This window comes from Stegostoma tigrinum, chromosome 10 (genome assembly GCF_030684315.1).
Source record: "Stegostoma tigrinum isolate sSteTig4 chromosome 10, sSteTig4.hap1, whole genome shotgun sequence".
NCBI lineage: Eukaryota > Metazoa > Chordata > Chondrichthyes > Orectolobiformes > Stegostomatidae > Stegostoma > Stegostoma tigrinum.
The window spans coordinates 778414-804082 of NC_081363.1; the positions used below are offsets into that span (position 1 = coordinate 778414).

General features: G+C 45.8%; 1 protein-coding gene across 1 annotated transcript; it reads left to right on the forward strand.

The window, feature by feature from the left end:
• The first annotated feature begins 2678 nt into the window (after positions 1-2678).
• On the forward strand, positions 2679-23227 carry zdhhc22 (zinc finger DHHC-type palmitoyltransferase 22). The gene is made up of 2 exons (XM_048538111.1): positions 2679-2804; positions 22432-23227. The coding sequence occupies exon 2, from the start codon at positions 22448-22450 to the stop codon at positions 23222-23224; it is 777 nt and encodes a 258-aa protein (XP_048394068.1). The 5' UTR covers positions 2679-2804; positions 22432-22447; the 3' UTR covers positions 23225-23227.
• The last annotated feature ends 2442 nt before the right edge of the window (positions 23228-25669 follow it).

Consider the following 25669-nt stretch of genomic DNA (forward strand, 5'->3'; position numbering starts at 1 on the left):
GAAGGCATCCAACGTCCCGGCCTCCACTGCACTCCACGGCAATGATTTCCACAAGCCCACCGCTCTCTGGCTGAAGAAATGTCGTCTCATTTCAGTTTTAAATTTACCCCCTCTAATTTTAAGTCTGTGCCCATGGGTCCTAGTCTCCCTGCCTAATGGAAACAACTTCCTAGCGTCCACCCCTTCTAAACCATACATTATCTTGTAAGTTGCTATTAGATCTCCCCTCAACCTTCCAAACTCTAATGAGTACAATCCCAGGATCCTTAGCTGTTCATCATACGTTAAACCTACCATTCCAGGGATCATTCATGTGAATCTCCACTGGACACGCTCCAGGGCTAGTATGTCCTTCCTGAGGTGTGGGGCCCAAAATTGGACACAGTATTCTAAATGATACTAAAATAGTAAGTTGCAATGAAAAAGTGTATACGGAAAGGTTAGGTGAATGCATAGAAGTTTGCCAAATGGAGTTTAACAAAGAAGCCTACAGCACAGGAACAGGCCCTTCGGCCCTCCAAGTCTGCGCCGATCGAGATCCTCGGTCTAACCTGTAATCTATTTTCTAACGGTTTGTATCCATTTGCTCCCTGCCCATCCATGTACCTGTCCAGATATATCTTAAAAGACACTAACGTGTCTGCGTCTACCACCTCCGCTGGCCAGTCAGTACAAAGTCTCAAAGAAATGAAACTGGATGGATCACCTGGCATTGACCTGGGCACCAGAAAAGACAATGGCAGAAACAACCCTGTCAACCCTGCAAAGTCCTCCTCACTAACATCAGGGGGTTAGTGCCAACATTGGGAGAGCTGCCTCACAGACTAGTCAAGCCACAGCCTGGCACAGTCATACTCACAGAATCGTACCTTACTGACAATGTCCCAGGCACCACCATCACCATCCCTGGATATGTCCTGTCCCACCAGCAGCGGCAGACCCAGCAGAGGGGGTGGCACAGTGGTATACACTCGGGAGGGTGTTCCTCCAGGAGTCCTCAACATTGAGTCTGGACCCCAGGAGGTCTCATGGCTTCGGGTTAAACATGGGCAAGGAACCCTCTGGCTGAATATTACATATCCACTCACATACTGTCTTCCCTCAGCTGATGAATCAGTATTCCTCAATGTTGAACAACACTTAGAGGAAGTACTGAGGATGGGAAGGGCACAAAATGTACTCTGGGTGGGGGACTTCAATGTCCACCACCAAGAGTGGCTCAGCAGCAGTATTACTGATTGAGCTGGTCAGGACCTATCGGACAGAGCTGCGAGACTGGGTCTGCAGCAGGTGGTGAGGGAACCAACAAGAGGGAAAAACACACTTTATTTCATCCTTACCAATCTGCCAGCTGCAGTCGCATCTGTCCATGACAGTATCAGTAGGAGTGACCATTGCACAGCCCTTGTGGAAACAAAGTCCTGCCTCCACATTGAAAACAACCTCCATCGTGTTGTGTGGCTCGATCATCGTGCTCAATGGGGCAGACTTTGTACAGATCTAGCAACACAAGATTGGACATCCATGAGGCGCTGTGGGTGACGGATGTGTTGGAGATGGTCGAAGGTTGCAAGAACAGCAACTCATATTCCGCTTGGGAACACTGCAGCCCAATGGTGTCAAATGGATTTCACAAGTTTCAAAATCTCCCCTCCCCTCACTGCATCCCAAAACCAGCCCAGCTCATCCCCACCTCCCTAACCTGTTCTTCTTCTCACCTATCCCCTCCTCCCACCTCAAGCCACACCTCCATTTCTTACCAACTAACGTCATCCCGCCCCCTTGGCCTTCCGTCCTCCCCAGACTGACCTATCCCCTCCCTACCTTCCCACCCATACTCTCCTCTGCACCTATCTTCTCCTCTATCCATCTTCGGTCTGCCCCCCCACCCCTCCATCCCTATTTATTTCAGAATCCTCTCCCCATCCCCCTTTTCTGATGAAGGGTCTAGGCCTGAAACATCAGCTTTTGTGCTCCTGAGATGCTGCTTGGCCTGTTGTGTTCATCCAGCTCCACACTTTGTTATCTCGGATTCTCCAGCATCTGCAGTTCCCATTATCTCTGATCGCTATATTATCTTATATTCATTATTGTGTTATTGGCTGACGGCTGAAGTAAAAACAGAAAATGTTGGAGAAACTCAGCAGATCTAGCAGTATCTATACAGACAGTCCCATGGCACTTCTTCTAAAGAAGAGACAGACCAGACTTAAAACGTTAACTCTGTTTCTCTGTCCAGAGATGCTGCCAGGCCTGCTGAGCTTCTGCAACACTTTCTGCATTCATTTCAGATCTTCGGCATCTGCAGTATTTTGTTTTAATTCCCTATCTCATTAGCCTCTGTTTATCGGGTTAGCTGTACAGAAAATATGATGGAGACCTTTTTATATGACAGTGCCACACTCGTGATGTCATCTAGCTGTCTTAAAGGTATAGTACCTTAATAATATAGCATGATGGGCCAAATGGCCTTCTTCTCCATAGTATGATTTGATGACTCCATGGAGGTTATGAGATTCAACACTCTATGATAAAAATAGTAATACTAGAGACAGGATCACATTCCAAATGGAGACTGGAGGGATCTGTTTGAATAGTAGATTTGTGGCTTCGTTTGCACACAGTGACTGAAGCACAGGCTGTAACTGTGGAGGTTGCAGTTTGTGGTTACAGCCAGTTGGGGAGCACCGTAACACTGGGCCCAGGAGCAAGGACACAATCGCAGGGCAGGAGGTTCTGAGCTGCAGGGTTCAAACACAGACACCGGATCGGGGCACAGGATAACGAGCACATCTCAGATCCAGGTACTGCATCCACAACATCCATCAGCAAGAAGGGCAGTGAGAGCTCACAGCACCGTTATCACCACCGGTATTTATTCTTAGCTCTTTAGAAAGGCACAGTGCTTCACATCATCTTCAAAAAGACTGCTGTCTGCAGCACGGCCAGCGAGAGAACGAGAGAGAGAGAGAGAGAACAATAGAAGCAGTCTGATAAATGACAGGCTGACTGCAGTCATCACAAACAAAAATGAAGCCCACATGAAGGCAACCTCATGCAGAGAGGCAGAGGGAGAAAGGGGCCTGGAAAGATGAAGAGTCAGAGAGACAGAGAGAGAAATAGAGAGGGATACAGAAGAAACCGAGAGACAGACAGACATAGAAAATCAGAGATAGTGAGAGTTTGCAAGAAAACAGAGAGGGAGCCAGGGAGAGAGGCTTAGAGACATAGAGAAAGACAGACATGGGTCAAACAAGGTGAAATACTCAGCGAGCGACACAGACAGTAATACAGAGGGACATACAGAGAGAGACAAAGGCAGAAGACAGAGGCAGAGACAGAAGATAGACAGCAAGAGCAGGCACAGGCTGAGCACACAGGGTTACATGGACAAAGGGCACAGAGACAAGGAGAATGAGAGATAGAGAGAGACCCAGAGTAAAAGCAAGAATAAAACTTGTGAAAATAACAAAATAAAAAATGAATGTAGAGGATATACGATCAAAAGAGCAACACTGAGTGAAACAGAGTCAGCAAAGAGGCAGATAGAGATATGCTCAGCGTTATTGCATGTTCAGGATGTTTACCATTAATCACCTTCACTGTTAACCACTGTTTACCACACTCATTGTAAATCTTTAACCACACCCACTGTTAACAAGATTTATCATTAATCACAGTCACCGTTAACCATTCTCACTATACAGCCCTGCTCTCCAGTTATCTGCCTATAGTTCTCTCTGTCACTCTCTTTCTCTCCCTCCTTCAGTCCCTTTATCCTATCCTTGTACCTCACTGCAGGCTGATGCCAGCTTTTCTCTCATTACACACATTGTCAGTCTCTGAACTCACCCTAGTGTCTGTGAGATTCAGTGACTGTCTTCATTAGCAGTTTTCTCCACTGGACAGACAAGTTCCAGATCTTGGGAATCTGAATGGGGAAAGGGATGAGAGGGAGGTTGCGGTGAGGAGGGAGTGGCATTGGAGGAATGAAAGGAGGGTAGCCTTTCTGCCATCATCAACAGCTTCTCAGTTCGACAGGATGTGGGATAAGGAGGAAATAGATGTGAGAAGAAAGATTGGGAACAATGTGATGAGGGTATTAAATTTAGCCTTGTCCCTGGACTTGCCCTCGGCAATAGTCCTTTCATGGTGACAGACAGCATCTCTTTCATTGGGATTGGAGCAGGCCAGATGTCCCTCTCTCCCTTTGGATCATGCTGCCTTATGAAACCCCTACACTTGAGGAAAGAGGGACATGAGTCAGGGAGTGTGGAGCAATGTATTGGATACTGTGGCTGTCATGGTTGAATTTTTGATAGTGTGGGTACACTGGGAGCTGTGGGTGTGTGGCCTGTAACAATGTTAGTATTTAGTGGGGAGGTGAGAAACTGAATGAGCGGTGAAGGCTGATTGATCTAGACTGTTGGCAGCCAATGATTAAGAAGGTAAACTTGGCAGTAAATGGGTGTGATGGGTGCCGTTCTGTGGCTGTGATACATGAAGATAAATTGAATGGTATCGTCCACTCTGTGAAACAATTAAACATATCCAGCACCTTGGCCCGAGAGTCCAGCATTGATCTCCATGGCTATGGTTTCAACTGCTATCTCATTACGGCTGGAGGGTCTCTGTACCCCTGAGGATACAGAACCAGGATTCAAAGTTATGTAGGAAAACCTCAATGGGACAGGGTCTTTCCCACAGTTGTACATGATGCATCAAAACCTCCAGCAACCGTGATAAAAGCCAATACTGCAGCTGCTGAAAATCTGCAGTGATAACAAAAACTGCATTCAAGGTGAATGGAGTATTAAATAGAGAGGTCTTACTAAAATTATTTCTTGCCAGAAGTAAAGATATAACAGCATTGGAAGCAGTCCAGAGAACGTTGATACCAAGTATGGAGGAATTGTCTTACAAGGAAGTTCAGTAGATTAGGTCTGTACTTGTTGCAATACAGAAAACTGAGAAAACTATAAGATTCTTTGGACTTGAAAAGGTAGATGCGATGAGGTTGGTTCCCTTTGGGGGAAAGTCTCAGACCAGAGGGCAGAATCTAAGAATAAGGGATTGCTCATTTAAGATGTCCTGGGGAGGAATTTTGACTCTCAGAGGGTTGTGAACCTGTGGAATGTTTTACCTGAGAGTGCTGTTGAGGCTAGGGCATTGAGTTCAGTCAAGGTTGAGAGAGATTTTTAGTCAGTAAGGTGATGGGAGGTTATGGAAAAAGGGGAGTAAAGTGAATTTGAGGATTATGAGATCAGTCATAATGTGCATGAATGGCACAGCAGTCTTGATGGCCTGAATGGCCTATTTCTGGCCCTACATTTTATGGACTTGTACTCAGCAGTTCAGGGAGCTTCTATAATGAGGGGTGGAGATGTGAATGGCTGCTATTGTCTGAGAACAATGACAGTAGAACAAATATCAACGATAAAAGGAAATAAAGTGGGGTGAGACGTTGCATTTTAAAATTGTTTAATTCAGCATTGAGTCCAGAGGCTGTAATTTGCCTCATTGAAAGATGAGGAGCTGTTCCTCAAGCTTACATTGACCCTCACTGGAACACAACGGGAGGCTAAAGATTGAGAAGTCAGAGGAGAGCAAAATAAAGAATTTAAAATAATAGGCAATCAGAAGCTTAGGGTCACGTTTGCAAAATTAAAGACAGTATTCCACCAAGGGGCCTCTATTGATCTCTCCAGTGTTGAGGAGACCACATCATGAGTACTGCACACAGTTTTCTGAATTAAAAGAAGCATAAATAAATTGCTACTTCACCTTGAAGCAGCGCTTGGCACTTTGGAGAATGAGGAGGTAAAGAGCAGGAGTTCCATTTCCTGTTGTTGTTGGATGGTGTTGAGGGAGGGGAGGGATGTTGTTGGCAATGACAGGAGTGGACCAGGGCATCACGGTGGAAACCATGACTTCAGGATACAGAAAGGGAAAGGGGAATGGAAGACGTGGGTGGTGGTGCCATCAGGCAGGGAATGATACGTGTCTATGGGATCTTGCCTCTTATTTCAGTAACGTCAAATCCAGGCCCAATCCTGTGGGCAGGTTTTCCTCTACTGGATGGCCTCTGGATGCAGTAGGCATAGAGGGATGGCCTGGATCATGGCTCCCTGGTTAGTGCCCTCCAGATGGCAGACACACCTCTCCCCATCACTCTTGGAAACTGAAGACGAACTGGAAACCCCAGCAGCAGCAACAAAATTCTTCGGAGTCCAGTGTGTTGTCTATCTTGTGGAGGTTGGGATTCCCAAACATGTTTCTTGTAAAATGACCAGCCCAAGGAATGATGTTAGTTGATCAGCACACCAACTGGTGATGGTATTTTTGAACTCCATTTCTGATCATGCAGGCCCAGAGATTCTCTTTCGAGTGAGATTAAACACTGTAATTCTGTAGAATGCTTTTCTTAGCATCTGACAAATAGAAAGTTCTGGTTTTCAGAGAACTGCAGAGCACTTTTTGACACAGTTACGACCACAAATTTTACATAGACCAATATATGTAGATATATTGATTGGAAAGTGTAGTAGAAGTTTACAAGATTGTGAATGGCATGGATAGAATGCAAAGTATAAGGCTTTTTGTCAGAGTGGAGGGGTCAGTTAGTAGGGGACACAGGTTCAAGGTGCAAGGCGGGGGGGGGGTGGAGTTTAAAAGAAATGTGCAAGGCACGTTTTTCTCACAAAGGGTGGTGAGTGCTTGGAATACATTGCCAAAGGAGGTGCTGGAAGCAGACATATTAGCAACATTCAAAGAACAAAGGAAATTACAGCACAGAAACAGGCCCTTCAGCCCTCTAAGCCTGCACCAATCCAGCTCCTCTATCTAAACCTATTTTCCAAGGATCTGTGTCCCTCTGCTCCCTGCCCATTTATGTATCTGTCTAGATACATCTTAAATGCCGCTATCAGGCCCACCTCTACCACCTCCGCGGCAACACGTTCCAGGTGCCCCCCACCCTCTGCACCCTGGGAAAAAGCTTTTTGCTATTCACCCTGTCTATACCCTTATGATTTTGTAGACCTCAATCAGGCCCCCCCCCCCTCCCAATCTCCGTCTTTCTAATGTAAATAATCCTAATTTACTCAACCTCTCTTCATAGCTAGTGCCCTCCATACCAGGCAACATCCTGGTGAACCTCCTCTGCACCCTCTCCAAAGCATCCACATCCTTTTGGATTCAAGAACCACCTGGACAAATACATGAATAGGAAGGGAAGAGAGGGATACAGATCCTGTAAGTGATGACATTTATAGTATGGAAGAGCAAAATGTTTTTGTATGGGTTTGGACGGCTGAAGGGCCTGTTCCTGTGCAGTAGTTCTTTGTAAGTCAGATTAGAATGTCTGGTCAGCACGGACAAGTTGGATTGAAGAGTCTGTTTCTGTGCTGTACGAACAAAAACAAAGTTGCTGGAAAAGCTCAGCAGGTCTGGCAGCATCTGTGAAGGAAATAAGCTCTGAGGAAGGGTCACCAGACTCAAAATGTTAACTCTGTTTTTTTCTTCACAGATGCTGCCAGACCTGCTGAGCTTTTCCAGCAACTTCTGTTTGTGTTCCTGATTTACAGCATCCGCCGTTCTTTCAGTTTTTATGCTGTGCTGTATGACTCTGACAGATTAGCATGGAAAATTAAAGCACTTGGAATTGGGAGTAGCATACTGAAATGTGTTGAGAACAGGTTGACAGAAACAAAGAGTAGGCATGAATTCAGGGGAGGAGATGGCCCAGTGGCATTATTGCTGGACTGTTAATCCAGAAACCCAGGTAACATTCTGGGGACCTGGGTCCAAAACCTGCCACAGCAGATGGTGGAATTTGAATTCAATAAAATTCTGGAATTAAGAATCTAGTGATGACCATGAATCTGTTGCTGATTATCAGAAAACCGTACCTGGTTCACTTACTTTCCTTTAAGGAAGAAAACTGCCATTCCTACCTGGTCTACATGTGATTCCAGACTCCAAGTTGCCTGTTAACTGCTCTCTGGGCAAATAAGGATAGGTGATAAATGCTGACCTGGTCACAGCAATACCCTTGTGCCTTGAATGAATTTTAAAAATGGCTTTTTTTTCCCCCCAAATGACAGTCTAGGACCCCAGCTATTCATAATTTGTACATAATTATTTAGGAAACTACATGTCATATCTCCAAGTTAGTAGATAAGAAAAAGCTGGGTGGGAGGGTGAGATGTGAGGAGGATGCAGAGATTCATAGACTCCCTACGGTGTGGAAACAGGCCTTTTAGCCCAACAAGTCCAGATCGACCCTCACAGCATCCCCCTATAACCCACCTAATCTACACACCCTTGAGCACTACGGGCAATTTAGCATGACCAACCCACCTAGCCCAGACATCTTTGGACTGTGGGAGGAAACCGGAGCACCCGCAGGAAACCCACGCAGACGGGGAGATTGCACAAACTTCACGCAGATAGTCGCCCAAGGGTGAAATCAAACCCGGGGCCCTGGTGCTGTGAGGCAGCAGTGAGCCATCGTGTTGCAACATGAATTGAACAAGCTGATTCAGTAGGCAAATGTATGACAGATGCAGTAAGACATGGATAACTGTAAGGTCATTCACTTTGGGAGTAAAAACAGGCAGGCGATTTATTATCTAAATGGAGACAGATTGAGAAAGAAGGGGGTGCAATGAACATAGAACATTACAGCACAGTACAGGCCCTTCGGCCCTCGATGTTGTGCCGACCTGTCATACCGATCTGAAGCTCATCTAACCTACACTATTCCATGTACATCCATATGCTTGTCCAAAGTGAGGCCTGGGTGTCCTCATACATCAGCCACTGAACGTAAATATGCAGATGCAACAGACAGTGAAGAGGGAACATGGTATGTCGGCTGTCATAGTGAGAAGATTTGAGTACAGGAGCTGTTGTATCCTGCTGCAACTATACAGAACATTGTAAGACCACATCTGGAGTAGTGTGTGTAGTTTCGATCTCCTTACCTGAGAAAGGATATTCTGGGCATTGAAGGAGTGCAGTGAAGATTTGCCAAAACTGTTTCCTGGATTGGCGAGACAGATGTATGGGAAGAGACAGATTGTTTAGGAATATATTCACTATGGTTTAGAAGAATGAGTTGGGTTCTCACAGAAACCTATAAAATTTTAACAGGATCAGATATGGTATATGCAGGAAGAATGTTCCCAATGACGGGGGAGAACAGAATCAGGAGTCGCAATCTAAGGATATTGGGTAAACTGTTGAGGACTGAGATGAGGAGACATTCCTGAGAAAGAGTCAGTGGACCCCAAATGTTAACCTTCTTCACAGATGCTGGAAGACCTGCTCAGCTTTTCCAGCAACTTCTGTTTTTGTTCATAAGGAGACAGTTCTTCACTCAGACTTTGGTGAACCTGTGGGATTTTCTGCTACAAGAAACTAAGAGGCCAAGATATTGAAGACTTTCAACGAAGATTTAGAAATAGTTTCTAGGACCAAAGGGATCAAAGGATATAGGGGAAAAAAAGGAACAAGGTACTAACCTTGATCATTGAAATAGCTCCTTGGGGCTGGTATCCCATCACCAAGTCCCCCTTTATTTACACATGGAGAGTCCTTGACACTGATCCAGCTCCCTCAGAGCTAACAGAAACCCTGACACTTTGGTTTATATCTGTCAGTCAGGGATCCCTGATTGGATCTGTTAATCTGGTCCATTCAGGGAGCTCATGTTCTATGAGGTCTACCTGGCTGACATTATTATAACCATTAATCCTTCCCCCTTTGAGTCTGAGGACTGAGGCCAGTTCTTTCATTTTAAACAGTTCCTCCTGGGGTGTTTTAACACTGGGTCACATTCCTCCAACTCTGTGAGATGAGCAGTAATGCACAGTAGCTTGCCTCTTGCACCCAGAGCGTCTCAGAAGAAATTCATTCTCTCCTTCAGGTGGCAAAGGCATTGAAACAGTGACACAGAACATAGAACATAGAACAATACAGTGCAGAACAGGCCCTTCGGCCCTCGATGTTGCGCTGACCTGTGAACTAATCTAAGCCCCTCCCCCTACACTATCCCATCATTAGCCATATGTTTATCCAAGGACTGTTGAAATGCCCCTAATGTAGCTGAGTTCACTACATTGACAGGCAGGGTGTTCCATGCCCTTACCACTCTCTGAGTAAAGAACCTGCCTCTGACATCTGTCTTAAATCTATCACCCCTCAATTTGTAGCTATGCCCCCTTGTACAAGCTGAAGTCATCATCCTCGGAAAAAGACTCTCACTGTTCACCCTATCTAATCCTCTGATCATCTTGTACGTCTCTATTAAATCTCCAGCCATGTCCACCTCAAATTCTGAGGTACCTTCAATGCTTGCTAGAGAGGGAGAATGCATGCGTTCCAGAACAGTCAGAAAAGCTGTTCAAGAGCCAGGTACATTTTTCCCCTGCACTGTGAGTTTATACCTTTCATATGGTCCATGAGCTTGTTCAGGACAGTTGCACCTACCTGAATTTAATACATCATTGGATTTGAATTTACATCAGCCATGTCTCTTACCCACTCAGAACTTTTTCCATTGGTCCTATACCAAACTTTGTCCTCTGAACAAAACTCTCTCATTTAGCGGAGTCTTGTGTCTGGCCTTGGCATTCTTGATATCATTTCACCTTCTCTCCGGGTTCCGGGAAGATCAGATTTAACTTGGTATGTAGTTGTATGAGTGGTAGTCTCATAATACAAATGGAACCAAGACAGTTGACAGTTTGGTATCAAGTAAAGCTATAGGCTGTTTCTTTAAGCCTAACTTCAAAGTTTTGGCTGCTCTCTCTGCCAGACTATTGGGTGATTATTGGTATTGAGCTGTCTTAATTTGTAGAATATCATTTGACTTGTTGATAAGCAATGGCCCATTATCTGTGACCAACACTTTGGGAGTCTGCTTATTGCAAAAGATGTGCATAGTTTTTCTACCATGATCCCCATGTTTGATGAATGGGATCTTTGCATGTCCAGTCACTTTGAGTGGGTATCCACAAAGACGAAGAACATTGAGGCCATGAAAGGGCCTGCATAGTCAACATGTAACTGGTTACAAAGTTTATTTGCCATTCTTGTGAATGTGGGAGTTCTGCTAGTGGTAATTTTTGTCCTTGTTGGCACTCTGGGCACTGCCCCATCCAGTCCTGGCCACTAGACATGATCTCTTGCGAACATCCTCATTTTGGAAACCCGTGGATGGCCCTGGTAGAGTTCAGCCCATATCTGGCTGCAACCTTTGCTCTGGACAATCACTCTTGTGTCCCCATAAATAATATGCCATCCTCTGCTGCAATCTGGTCTTTGAGTCCAAAAGGATTTCAATTCTCGTTGTGATGGGCCTTTTGTTTCCACCATCAACAGCTGTTTCAGTTTTGCCAGGACCAGAACCTTCTATGTACAAAGCCTTGATATTGTCAGCTGTGATTAGAATCGTGTCCAGAAAATCTGAAACCATTACAGACTCTTCTAGTGGTGTATCTGCCTGTGGGAAGCAGCTCAATGCATCCACATTTGCTACTCGGACACCCAAGTGTTCCAACTTGTAATTATACACACTTAGTATTAGAGACCACTGCTGAATTCACTCTGAAAACTATGGACAGCACTGCCTCGTCCTCTATGTCCATTAAGGTACTGTTCGAACTTCCTGGCTCCAGATATGACCTTCTCGATCTATGTGTATTTATATTCTGCATTAATCAAAGTCCTGAATGAATACACTATTGGGTGTTCCTCTCCATTGGGGCACATATGACCCTGATACCATACAGACAGGCTTTGCATGTCAATACCAGATGTCTCTTGGAATCATAATGTGTTAACATCTGAGAGGATCGTAGTTGTTTCTTCAGTTCCCTGAAAGCGAGGGCTTGCCCACAAGACCATAAGACCATAAGACATAGGAGTGGAAGTAAGGCCATTCGGCCCACCAAGTCCACTCTGCCATTTAAATCATAGCTGGCATTTCAACTCCACTTCCCTGCACTCTCCCCGTAGCCCTTGATTCCTTGTGAGATCAAGAATTTGTCGATCTCTGCCTTGAAGGCATCCAACGTCCCAGCCTCCACTACACTCCGTGGCAATGAATTCCACAAGCCCACCACATTCTGGCTGAAGAAATGTCATCTCCTTTCAGTTTTAAATTTACCCCCTCTAATTTTAAGGCAGTGCCCACGGGTCCTAGTCTCCCTGCCTAACGGAAACAACTTCCTAACGTCCACCCCTTCTAAGCCATATATTATCTTGTAAGTTTCTATTAGATCTCCCATCAACCTTGGGCTGGAATGGTTGCTGGATATTCCAGGGTTTAGAACATTTAAAAAGAATAGGGAGGGGGGAAAAAGAGGAGGGGGTGTAGCACTACTAATCAGAGAGGGTATCACAGCTACAGAAGCTTCCATTGTCGAGGAAGATCTGCCTACTGAGTCAGTATGGGTGGAAATTAGGAACAGCAAGGGAGTAGTCACCTCGTTAGGGGTTTACTACAGGCCCCCCAATAGCAGCAGGGAGATTGTAGAAAGCATAGGTCGACAGATTTTGGAAAAGTGTGGACGCAGTAGGGTTGTTGTAATGGGTGACTTTAACTTTCCTAATATTGATTGGAACCTCCTTCGAGCAGAAGATTTGAATGGAGCTGTTTTTGTAAGGTGTGTTCAGGAGGGTTTCCTAACGCAGTACGTTGACAGGCCGACGAGGGGAGAGGCCATTCTAGACTTGGTGCTCGGAAACGAGCCGGGGCAGGTATCAGATCTTGTGGTGGGAGAGCATTTTGGTGATAGTGACCATAACACTCTCTCATTCTACATAGCTATGGAGAAGGAGAGGATTAGGCAGAATGGGAGGATATTTAATTGGGGAAGAGGAAACTATGATGCGATTAGACACGAGTTAGGAAGCATGGACTGGGAGCAGTTGTTCCATGGTAAGGGAACTATAGACATGTGGAGATTGTTTAAGGAACAGTTGTTGGGAGTGATGAGTAAATATGTCCCTCTGAGACAGGCAAGACGGGGTAAGATAAAGGAACCTTGGATGACGAGAGCGGTGGAGCTTCTAGTGAAAAGGAAGAAGGTAGCTTACATAAGGTGGAGGAAGCTAGGGTCAAGTTCAGCTAGAGAGGATTACATGCAGGCAAGGAAGGAGCTCAAAAATGGTCTGAGGAGAGCCAGGAGGGGGCACGAGAAAGGCTTGGCAGAAGGAATCCGGGAAAACACAAAGGCATTTTACACTTACGTGAGGAATAAGAGAATGGTCAAAGAAAGAGTAGGGCCGATCAGGGATAGCATAGGGAACTTGTGTGTGGAGCCTGAGGAGGTAGGGGAAGCCCTAAATGAGTTTTTTGCTTCTGTCTTTACGAAAGAAACGACCTGTGTAGTGAATGAAACCTTTGAAGAGCAGGTGTGCATGCTGGAACGGATAGAGATAGAGGAAGCTGATGTACTGAAAATTTTGTCAAACATTAAGATTGACAAGTCGCCAGGCCCGGATCAGATTTGTCCTCGGCTGCTTTGGGAAGCGAGAAATGCAATTGCTTCGCCACTTGCGAAGATCTTTGCATCCTCGCTCTCCACTGGAGTCGTACCTGAGGACTGGAGAGAGGCAAATGTAATTCCTCTCTTCAAGAAAGGAAATAGGGAAATCCCCGGCAATTATAGACCGGTAAGTCTCACGTCTGTCGTCTGCAAGGTGTTAGAAAGGATTCTGAGGGATAAGATTTATGACCATCTGGAAGAGCATGGCTTGATCAAATACAGTCAACACGGCTTTGTGAGGGGTAGGTCATGCCTTACAAACCTTATTGAGTTTTTTGAGGATGTGACTAGTAAGGTTGATGAGGGTCAAGCTGTGGATGTGGTGTATATGGACTTCAGTAAGGCATTTGATAAGGTTCCCCATGGAAGGCTCATTCAGAAGGTCAGGAGGAATGGGATACAGGGGAACTTAGCTGCTTGGATACAGAATTGGCTGGCCAACAGAAGACAGCGAGTGGTAGTAGAAGGAAAATATTCTGCCTGGAAGTCAGTGGTGAGTGGGGTTCCACAGGGCTCTGTCCTTGGGCCTCTACTGTTTGTAATTTTTATTAATGACTTGGACGAGGGAATTGAAGGATGGGTCAGCAAGTTTGCAGACGACACAAAGGTCGGAGGTGTCGTTGACAGTGTAGAGGGCTGTTGTAGGCTGCAGCGGGACATTGACAGGATGCAGAGATGGGCTGAGAGGTGGCAGATGGAGTTCAACCTGGATAAATGCGAGGTGATGCATTTTGGAAGGTCGAATTTGAAAACTGAGTACAGGATTAAGGATAGGATTCTTGGCAGCGTGGAGGAACAGAGGGATCTTGGTGTGCAGATACATAGATCCCTTAAAATGGCCACCCAAGTGGACAGGGTTGTTAAGAAAGCATATGGTGTTTTGGCTTTCATTAACAGGGGGATTGAGTTTAAGAGTCGTGAGATCTTGTTGCAGCTCTATAAAACTTTGGTTAGACCGCACTTGGAATACTGCGTCCAGTTCTGGGCGCCCTATTATAGGAAAGATGTGGATGCTTTGGAGAGGGTTCAGAGGAGGTTTACCAGGATGCTGCCTGGACTGGAGGGCTTATCTTATGAAGAGAGGTTGACTGAGCTCGGTCTCTTTTCATTGGAGAAAAGGAGGAGGAGAGGGGACCTAATTGAGGTATACAAGATAATGAGAGGCATAGATAGAGTCGATAGCCAGAGACTATTTCCCAGGGCAGAAATGGCTAGCACGAGGGGTCATAGTTTTAAGCTGGTTGGTGGAAAGTATAGAGGGGATGTCAGAGGCAGGTTCTTTACGCAGAGAGTTGTGAGAGCATGGAATGCGTTGCCGGCAGCAGTTGTGGAAGCAAGGTCATTGGGGTCATTTAAGAGACTGCTGGACATGCATATGGTCACAGAAATTTGAGGGTGCATCCATGAGGATCAATGGTCGGCACAACATTGTGGGCTGAAGGGCCTGTTCTGTGCTGTACTGTTCTATGTTCTATGTTCTAACCTTCTAAACTCTAATGAGTACAATCCCAGGATCCTTAGCCGTTCATCATATGTTAAACCTACCATTCCAGGGATCATCCGTGTGAATCTCCACTGGACATGCTCCAGGGCTAGTATGTCCTTCCTGAGGTGTGGGGCCCAAAATTGGACACAGTATTCTAAATGGGGCCTAACTAGAGCTTTATAAAGCCTCAGAAGCACATCGCTGCTTTCATATTCCAACCCTCTTGAGATAAACGACAACATTACATTCGCTTTTAGAGAATGCTTGACCAACACTCCCAGATCCCTTTGTACTTCTGATTTACGAATTTTCTCACCGTTTAGAAAATAGTTCAAGCCTGTATTCTTTTTTCCAAAGTGCAAAACTCACATTTACTCACATTGAACTTCATCAGCCATTTCCTGGACCACTCTCCTAAACTGTTTAAATCTTTCTGCAGCTTCCCCACCTCCTCAGTACTACCTGCCTGTCCACCTATCTTCATATCATCGGCAAACTTCGCCAAAATGCCCCCAGTCCCTTCATCCAGACTGTTTCCAAGCCTGACCCTTTTTACAGAGTTGATGCAGAGATGGAGGCCAGGTTGTGTATGAAGTTTCCATAATAATGCACAAAGACCTATATGGGTCTAGGCCCGAAACGTCAGCTTTTGTGCTCCTGAGATGCTGCTTGGTCTGCTGTGTTCATCCAGCTCCACACTTTGTTATCTTGGATTCTCCAGCATCTGCAGTTCCCATTATCTCTAAGCTCCAGTACAGATGTGGGAGTGGAGCACCTTTAACTGCCTTCACTTTACCTTCCAACAGATGCAACATGGTCTTGTTGACTCTGATGCCCAAATGGGTCACTTGGGGTGCCCAGAAAACACATTTTCCCATCTAAGATGTACAACCACCTCGGAGAAACATCAAAGGACTATATCCAAGTTTTCTAAGTGCTCCTTACTGGTCTTCCCTGTTGTTAGCACATCATCCTCGGGTAGGCCTTGTTAAATGTTCTCCATCATCTGTGAAAAATGGTACAGGCTTATGATACTCCAAATGGCAGAGTCATTTATTTGTACAAATCTGTATGAGTACTAATTGTAGAATATTTCTGGGAATCCTTATCTAACTGCAATTGCAAATACGCATGGCTTATGTTCAGCTTCAGGAAGGACTGCTCCTCTGCCAGCTTTACATACAATTCCTATCTGTCGGGTATTGAATAATTATCTAGATGCAAAAAGTGGTTTACCGTTTGTTTGAAATCCCCACAAAGGCGAACCAACCCATTAGGCTCCACAAGTCATGCAACCGGTGCTGCCCATTCCACAAGCTGGACTGGTTTGATGCTTTCTTTGCTTTCCAGCCTCCTGATTTCCACCTCTACTATGTCCGTGAGGCAAACAGTACTGTGCAGGCCTTGCAGAATCATGGAATTGCTTCTTGGTCAACATGCAAGGCAGCCTATCCTTTGATAGTCCTGAGTATTTAATTAATGACTTCACTCAGGCATTTTCTAATCCACAAATGTTCAGCCAATCTAGGTGAATCTTCCTCAACCAATTTCGCCCCAGCATGTTTGGGCCCTAATCTTTTACCAATATCAGTCTTAACTGAACCAGCTGCTTCTCATATTCTGGTTTCCTGGTAATAGGTTCTTAAGGGTTGGAGTCCAGAGTGAATTTTGTTAAAGACTGGTTCTGCAATCACAAGAAGGTCCACACTGCTATTGATCTCCATTAGAACCAGGTGGCCACTTAACTGAGACAACAAGGTGCAGAGCTGGATGAACACAGCAGGCCAAGCAGCATTAGAGGCTGAGACCCTTCTTCAGAAAAAAGACCCTGAAGAAGGGTCTAGGCCGGAAACGTCAGCTTTCCTGCTGCTCTGATGCTGCTTGGCCTGCTGTGTTCATCCAAGCTGTACACCTTGTTATCTCAGATTCTCCGCATCTGCAGTTCCTAATATATCTGACCATTTAACTGGATGTTTATTTAGATCAGTTGTGATTTGGATGTCGCTTAAGCAATTTAATTGTTCAAAATGGGACATAAGTGGACTTTCCAGGGTATGCAGTCTTCTCAGTACCAGCCTATGAGTTCTCTTACTTAATTTAGGTCCAGTGGGACTATTTTGCTTTCTCGAGTCTGCATACGACTGCAACAACAATGGCTTGTCAGCCCAGACCCTGAATAAAATTTTAACCTTTTGGCCAAGCCTTGGCTTCACTCATGTGATAAACAAACAAAGAAAATTACAGCACAGGAACAGGCCCTTTGGCCCTCCAAGCCTGCGCCGATCGAGATCCTCTGTCTAACCTGTCATCTATTTTCTAAGGGTCTACATCCATTTGCTCCCTGCCCATCCATGTACCTGTCCAAATATATCTTAAAAGATGCTAACGTGTCTGCGTCTACCACCTCCACTGGCAACACGTTCCAGGCACCCACCACCCTCTGTGTAAAGAACTTTCCACACATATCTCCCATAAACTTTCCTCCTCTCACTTTGAACTCATGACCCCGAGTAATTGAGTCCCCCACTCTGGGAAAAAGCTTCTTGCTATCCACCCTGTCTAGAACCCCTCATGATTTTGTAGACCTCAATCAGATCCCCCCTCAATCTCCGTCTTTATAATATTCCCCAAGCTCAGTCAGACCGACAAGGGTGTCCACTTCAGAATACCCTGCAACTCATATGTTTCACCTGCCACATTTTCCAATGACAAAGCTAGTTGTAGTGCCTGTCTGAACTCCAGTTGGGCTTCAGCTGTAGGTGCTTTTGCAAGGTTATGTCATTGATCCCACTAACCAAATAGTCTCTCAGCATCTCATTAAGGGTTCAATTAAAGTTGCATCCTTCTGCCAGTCACCTTAACCCAGTCAAAAAGCCCAATACAGATTCCCCTGGTTCTCGAATTGCTGAGTTAAATTGATAGTATGTCAGAATAAGAGGAGGCATGGGGTCATAATATTCCTTAATGAAATCCATCACCTCTTGAAAGGTTTTAGTATCTGGTGCTTCAGTGAAAATTAGGCTCTTAATAAGCGAAAAAGCTGCAGGTCCACAAACCGCCAGGAGAATGACTCATTGCTTTTCATCTGCCCAAATGTTATTTGCCCTGAAACAGTAAAGCATTCTTTCCACATTCTGGGCCCAGTCTTCTGCAGGATTGAATGAGGCAAGCTTCCCAAATAATGACATGATGCCAGAAATGTTTATTTCAACTCAAAGACAACTGTTGTGAGCAAATTTCTTCAGGAGCATGCTTTTCTTTCATTGCCACTGAAATAAGAGCATAAGAGCATAAGACATAGGAGTGGAAGTAAGGCCATTCGGCCTACCAAGTTCACTCCACCATTTAAATCATGGCTGATGGGCATTTCAACACCACTTCCCTGCACTCTCCCCGTAGCCCTTGATTCCTTGTGAGATCAAGAATTTGTCGATCTCTGCCTTGAAGGCATCCAATGTCCCGGCCTCCACTGCACTCCAGTAGTTCCACAGAGTGTGGTATCCTGTTACCAAGTCACCCTTTATATACATGTGGAGAATTATTCACACTGATCCAACTCACTTGGAGAAGCACTGAGAGTGAACAGGATGTCCCACACTCCTGTACTTATCTGTCAGCCAGGGCCTCTTTGTAGGTTACGTGGAACAGTCCATCTTCCGCACCTACACAGGCCCCAAACCCCACCTCTTCCTCCGGTACATTGATGACTGCATCGGCGCCGCCTCTTGCTCCCCAGAGGAGCTCGAACAGTTCATCCACTTCACCAACACCTTCCACCCCAACCTTCAGTTCACCTGGGCCATCTCCAGCACATCCCTCACCTTCCTGGACCTCTCAGTCTCCATCTCAGGCAACCAGCTTGTAACTGATGTCCATTTCAAGCCCACCGACTCCCACAGCTACCTAGAATACACCTCCTCCCACCCACCCTCCTGCAAAAATTCCATCCCCTATTCCCAATTCCTCCGCCTCCGCCGCATCTGCTCCCACGATAAGACATTCCACTCCCGCACATCCCAGATGTCCAAGTTCTTTAAGGACCGCAACTTTCCCCCCACGGTGATTGAGAACGCCCTTGACCGCGTCTCCCGCATTTCCCGCGACACATCCCTCACACCCCGCCCCCGCCACAACCGCCCCAAGAGGATCCCCCTCGTTCTCACACACCACCCTACCAACCTCCGGATACAACGCATCATCCTCCGACACTTCCGCCATTTACAATCCGACCCCACCACCCAAGACATTTTTCCATCCCCACCCCTGTATGCTTTCCGGAGAGACCACTCTCTCCGTGACTCCCTTGTTCGCTCCACACTGCCCTCCAACCCCACCACACCCGGCACCTTCCCCTGCAACCGCAGGAAATGCTACACTTGTCCCCACACCTCCTCCCTCACCCCCATCCCAGGCCCCAAGATGACATTCCACATTAAGCAGAGGTTCACCTGCACATCTGCCAATGTGGTATACTGCATCCACTGTGCCCGGTGCGGCTTTCTCTACATTGGGGAAACCAAGCGGAGGCTTGGGGACCGCTTTGCAGAACACCTCCGCTCAGTTCGCAACAAACAACTGCACCTCCCAGTCGCAAACCATTTCCACTCCCCCTCCCATTCTCTAGATGACATGTCCATCATGGGCCTCCTGCACTGCCACAATGATGCCACCCGAAGGTTGCAGGAACAGCAACTCATATTCCGCCTGGGAACCCTGCAGCCATATGGTTTCAATGTGGACTTCACCAGTTTCAAAATCTCCCCTTCCCCCACTGCATCCCTAAACCAGCCCAGTCCATCCCCTCCCCCCACTGCACCACACAACCAGCCCAGCTCTTCCCCCCCACCCACTGCATCCCAAAACCAGTCCAACCTGTCTCTGCCTCCCTAACCGGTTCTTCCTCTCACCCATCCCTTCCTCCCACCCCAAGCCGCACCCCCAGCTACCTACTAACCTCATCCCACCTCCTTGACCTGTCCGTCTTCCCTGAACTGACCTATCCCCTCCCTACCTCCCCACCTACACCCTCTCCACCTATCTTCTTTACTCTCCATCTTCGGTCCGCCTCCCCCTCTCTCCCTATTTATTCCAGTTCCCTCCCCCCATCCCCCTCTCTGATGAAGGGTCTAGGCCCGAAACGTCAGCTTTTGTGCTCCTGAGATGCTGCTTGGCCTGCTGTGTTCATCCAGCCTCACATTTTGTTGTCTTGGAATCTCCAGCATCTGCAGTTCCCATTATCTCTCCCAGATTGGACCTGGTTAACAGCCCCAATCACGGAACTCATATTCGATGATTTCCAGATAACATAGTATGGAGCTGGATGAACACAGCAGGCCAAGCAGCGTCTTAGGAGCACTAAACAGCTTTTGTTGAGTCCTCAATTATTTATAAACTATATCATTTACTTAGATTAAAAGATTGACTGTATGTTTGCTAATTTTGGAGATGCCACCCAAAAAGGAAGGACAGTTAGTTATGAAGAGGAAATAAGGACATGACAAATAGCTACAGATAGTTTAAATGAGTTGGCAAATTTCGTCAAATGTATATAATGCACCAAAGTAAGAACTTGTCCACTTTGGTAGGAAGAAAAGCAAAGCAACATACTATTTAAATTGGAAAGATGTCACCTTTTTATTTTTCTGTAATTTTGAAAGGTGAATCAAAATGCAAAAGGAACTCTGCTTTAAACCAAGGACTTCAGAAGGAGATGTTGTAATTTTAAACTCATTGTGAGTTGTTTTGACACTGTTGCTTTGCATGGGAGGATTTCTAGACTCATCAGTGTGTATTCCGGGCAGCCTGTTGATTAGTTTTCCAAGCAGGAGGCAAGGATTATAGAACATAGAACAATACAGCGCAGAACAGGCCCTTCCGCCCTCGATGTTGCACCGACCTGTGAACTAATCTAAGCCCCTCCCCCTACACTATCCCATCATTATCCATATGCTTATCCAAGGGCTGTTTAAATGCTCCTAATGTGGCTGAGTTAACTACATTGGCAGGCAGGGCATTCCACACCCTTACCACTCTCTGAGTAAAGAACCTGCCTCTGACATCTGTCTTAAATCTATCACCCCTCAATTTGTAGCTATACCCCCTTGTACAAGCTGATGTCATCATCCTCGGAAAAAGACTCTCACTGTCCACCCTATCTAATCCTCTGATCATCTTGTATGTCTGTATTAAATCCCCTCGTGGCCTCTTTCTCCCCAGTGAGAGCAGACCCAAGTCCCTCAGCCTTTCCTCATAAGGCCTTCGCTCCAATCTCTGATTGACTCCTGGGCAGGTGGACTACATGTAATCAAACAATATATGGAGATGTCGGCCTCCAGACTTAAAAAATGCTCCTTCCTTGCAGAGAAATAACAAAAAATTGTAACTTCTCCCGATTATCACTCACCATTTTCTAATAAGCTACTGTCTCTAGCAATGACTGAGGGACCAACAGCCTGTATCTTCAGTTAGGAAATGAGGGGATTTGGATGGAAGATGATCAGAAAACAGAAGGACTCAAAAGAAGCAAAAGGGAATGCCACTGAATCCTGTGGTCTGGTGCTAATGAGCTGTGTTCCCTCAGTTCATCGAGGGCCGAAGGGCCTGTACTGTGCTGTAATGTTCTATGTTCTAGTATTCCCTTCTCTGCTCAAAATATTTGTTTTTTTTGTCTGTCCATTTACATGTGTTTAGGGGATTAAGAAAGGATGGAGTTTAGTGAGCTAAATATCAATAATTCACAGTTTATTTGCCTGTGGTTAGAACTAATTTATTTGCAATAAATAGTGTTGTTAAGTGAAGAAATCTGTTAGCCTGAGTTAAATCATGCAGGAAAATAGGGAACTTTGAGCAATTTTACTAAATCTTTAATACTTTTGTGATGACCTGTGGAGTAGTGGGACTTGTTTACCAAAAAATTTTCCAGGTGGGATGAGACAAAATGGAGACAGTTTGTGGAACTCTGAGGTACAATGTGATCAAGATGTCCGGGTACATGAATTACAGAAAGTTAGTTTGCAGTTACAGCCAGTGATTTGGAAGGCAAATGGAATCTTGTTGTTTGTTGCAAGGGGAATGGAACATAAAAGCAGGGATACAATCAGGAACTGCTGGAAAAGTTCAGCAGGTCTGTCAGCATCTGTGGAGAGAATGCAGATTTAACATTTTGGGAACAGTGACCCTTCTTCAGAACAGTTCTATAGACTTCTGTAGGTCCTTTATCTAAAGCCTCAAGAACTGGAAAGTCTGCACTGACTGAGCCTATCTCATCCTTTCCTGACAGTAAAGGCTTCCAGTAACGGTCTAGAAACTGCGTTGATCTAATTTTTAACCCACTGCTGTGTCCCCTCACTAGGTGGGAATAATTGTTATAATTGTTTGCTTTTGCAGGAAGGAATGTTCCAGGATGCTGAAGCTGAGAATCTTGAACATGATAGCTCCCTCATATTTTCTTGGAGTTTCCATCACCACAATGATCCTTCAGAGTTTTGTCTTCATTCCCACAATCTTTGCTGATGACTTCAGGCGCCCATGGTCTTACTATGGATGCCACTTCATTTTCTTTCTCTATATCTCAGCAAATGTTTTGGGAAACTACTTCTTGATCCTGTGGTATCCATCAGAGAGCCTTCAGTCCACCAGCAGCCTCGATGGGGGTGAACTCCTGCAGCCGGGCAGCCACTTCTGTAAGTTGTGTAGCAAAGTCATCCTGCGGAGGGACCATCATTGCTTCTTCACTGCCAACTGCATTGGGAACAGGAACATGCGTTATTTCCTGATGTTTGGCTGGTACACCTCAATCGTCTGTCTCTATTCCTTGGTGGTAGGTGTAGCATACCTGAGTGTGGAATATCATCTCTCCTTCGAGAATCCCCTCACCTTCCTCACTCTCCTGCCCCTCTCCTTCTTCCACTTCTTCTTCAGTATGATCCCGTCATTTCAGCTGTTCCTCGTGTTGATGTTGTACATCTGGTTGGGGATCGGACTCACCTGCGCTGGGTTCTGCTGCCAACAGATCCTCCTGGTGGCTCGAGGTCGTACCTGGTACCATCTGAAGAAAGGGATGCCTGCAGTACGTTGCACTCCATGGGGAGTTAATCTTCAGGATGTCTTTGGGAAACGTTGGTTGCTGGGACTTTTCTTCCCAATTCCAACAGTTCCTGTGGACCCAAAGGACAAGTAGAATTGAATTCTCTTACCATTCCCCATGCTTCCCAAAGTCACTGCCCTTACCCCCTCAGCATTCCTCATGCTTCCCAAACTCACTGCCCTTACCCCCTCAGTATTCCCTATGCTTCCAAAACTCACTGCCCTTACACCCTCAGCATTCCCTATGCTTCTCGAACTCACTGCCCTTACATGCTTACCATTCCCTATGCTTCCCAAAGTCACTGCCCTTACCCCCTCAGCATTCCTCATGCTTCCCAAACTCACTGCCCGTACCCCCTCAGTATTCCCTATGCTTCCCAAATTCACTGCCTTTACCCCCTCAGCATTCCCTATGCTTCCAAAATTCATTGCCCTTACTCCGTCAGCATTCCCTATGCTTCCCAAACTCACTACCTTTACCCCCTCAGCATTCCTCATGCCTCCCAAACTCACTGCCCTTACACCATCAGCATTCCTCATGCTTCCCAAAGTCACTGCCCTTACCCCCTCAGTATTCCCTATGCTTCCCAAACTCACTGCCCTTACACCCTCAGCATTCCCTATGCTTCCCAAACTCACTGCCCTTACCCCCAAGCATTCCTCATGCTTCCCAACTCACTGCCCGTACACCCTCAGCATTCCCTATGCTTCCCAAATTCACTGCCTTTACTCCCTCAGCATTCCCTATGCTTCCCAAATTCATTGCCCTTACACCGTTAGCATTCCCTATGCTTCCCAAACTCACTACCTTTACCCCCTCAGCATTCCTCATGCCTCCCAAACTCACTCTCCTTACACCATCAGCATTTCCCATGCTTCCCAAACTCATTGCCCTTACACCCTCAGCAATCTCCATACTTCACAAACCCACTTACCTGACCTCCTTGGCATTCCCTATGCTTCCCAACCCCATTGTATTCTATGCTCAGGTTATCTTGCACAAAGAATGAGATACCTTCACTTTGTCCAAAACGCCCTGAGCTTCAACAAAACTGATAGTTGTTGCCGGCTATGTAGCAAATTGCTCCATCCTTACAGATTTCATCCTGCTGTTGTATTACGTCTATTTTTGAAAGTATGTTGATTTACATTTTGAAAATGTTCACCAGTTGTTGATAATGTGGTACAAATGTAGTGACATTGAAGATTGCTGAGTACTAATCACAGGGTTGTACCCAGTGTGAGAGCTGTGTTTCACCAAGGTCACATTGTATAAGGTCAGTACACAAGTGTTCCATGGACTGTTGTAAATGAGAATGTTCAGAATGGTTATGTGTGATTGATGATGTCAACAAGGTCCATGCTTTACCTGCTATACACCTGCTGTGAAAGGACAGGCCAGGTTTCAGCCAGTGCTGTCGGGTGAGATGGACTGGGCTGGGAGTCTGCTATACAGAGTCACTTTTTCTACATTTGACATTTTGTCTGCAACTGACAGTTAGATTCTAATCTGTACGTATAAAGATTATCAAAGAATGTGAAAGTGTAGATGGAAACACACTCATCTCAACAGTGGTGGTATCCAGGGCAGCTGGACTATGAAGACGGCATGCTTTACACAAAGTGGAGTGTAAATCTAGAACTCAATTTTCTGAAAAACTGTCGAGATTCAGTCAACTAGAATTTACAACACTGAGATTATTAGCATTGAGTTAAAATTGAATATGAAAATGTTAATGGAGTTACATACAAATAATTACATTTGACAGTATATTAGTAGGCTGTTTAACCCATCATGTCTGAGTCAGCCAAAATGAGCAGGTTAGATGCTGGGAACCATGTGTGAATAACTCACCTTCTCTCTCCCCAAAGTCTTTCCCCCATCTACAAGGCAAAAGGCAGGAGTGTGATGGAATGCTCCCCGCTTGCCTGGATGACTGCAGCACCAATAATCCTCAAGAAGCTTAACACCATCCAGGAAAAAGCATCCCACTTGATTAGTACCACATTCACAAATATCTACTCCCTCCACCACCAACGCTCAGTAGCAGCAATGTAATACCAGCTACATGATGCACTGCAGAAATTCACCAAAAATCCAAACCCATGACCATTACAATCTAGAAGGGCAAGATACGTGGGAACACTATCACATGCAAGTTCCCCTCTAAGCCCTCCCCATCCTGACTTGGAAATGTATCGCCATCACTTCAGCGTTGCTGGGTCAAAGTCTTGGAATTCTCTCCCTAAGGGCATTGTGGGTCAACCCACAGCATATAGACTGCAAGATAATAAAATGTGAGGCTGGATGAACACAGCAGGCCAAGCAGCATCTCAGGAGCACAAAAGCTGACGTTTCGGGCCTAGACCCTTCATCAGAGAGGGGGATGGGGTGAGGGTTCTGGAATAAATAGGGAGAGAGGGGGAGGCGGACCGAAGATGGAGAGAAAAGAAGATAGGTGGAGAGGAGAGTATAGGTGGGGAGGTAGGGAGGGGATAGGTCAGTCCAGGGAAGACGGACAGCATATAGACTGCAGTG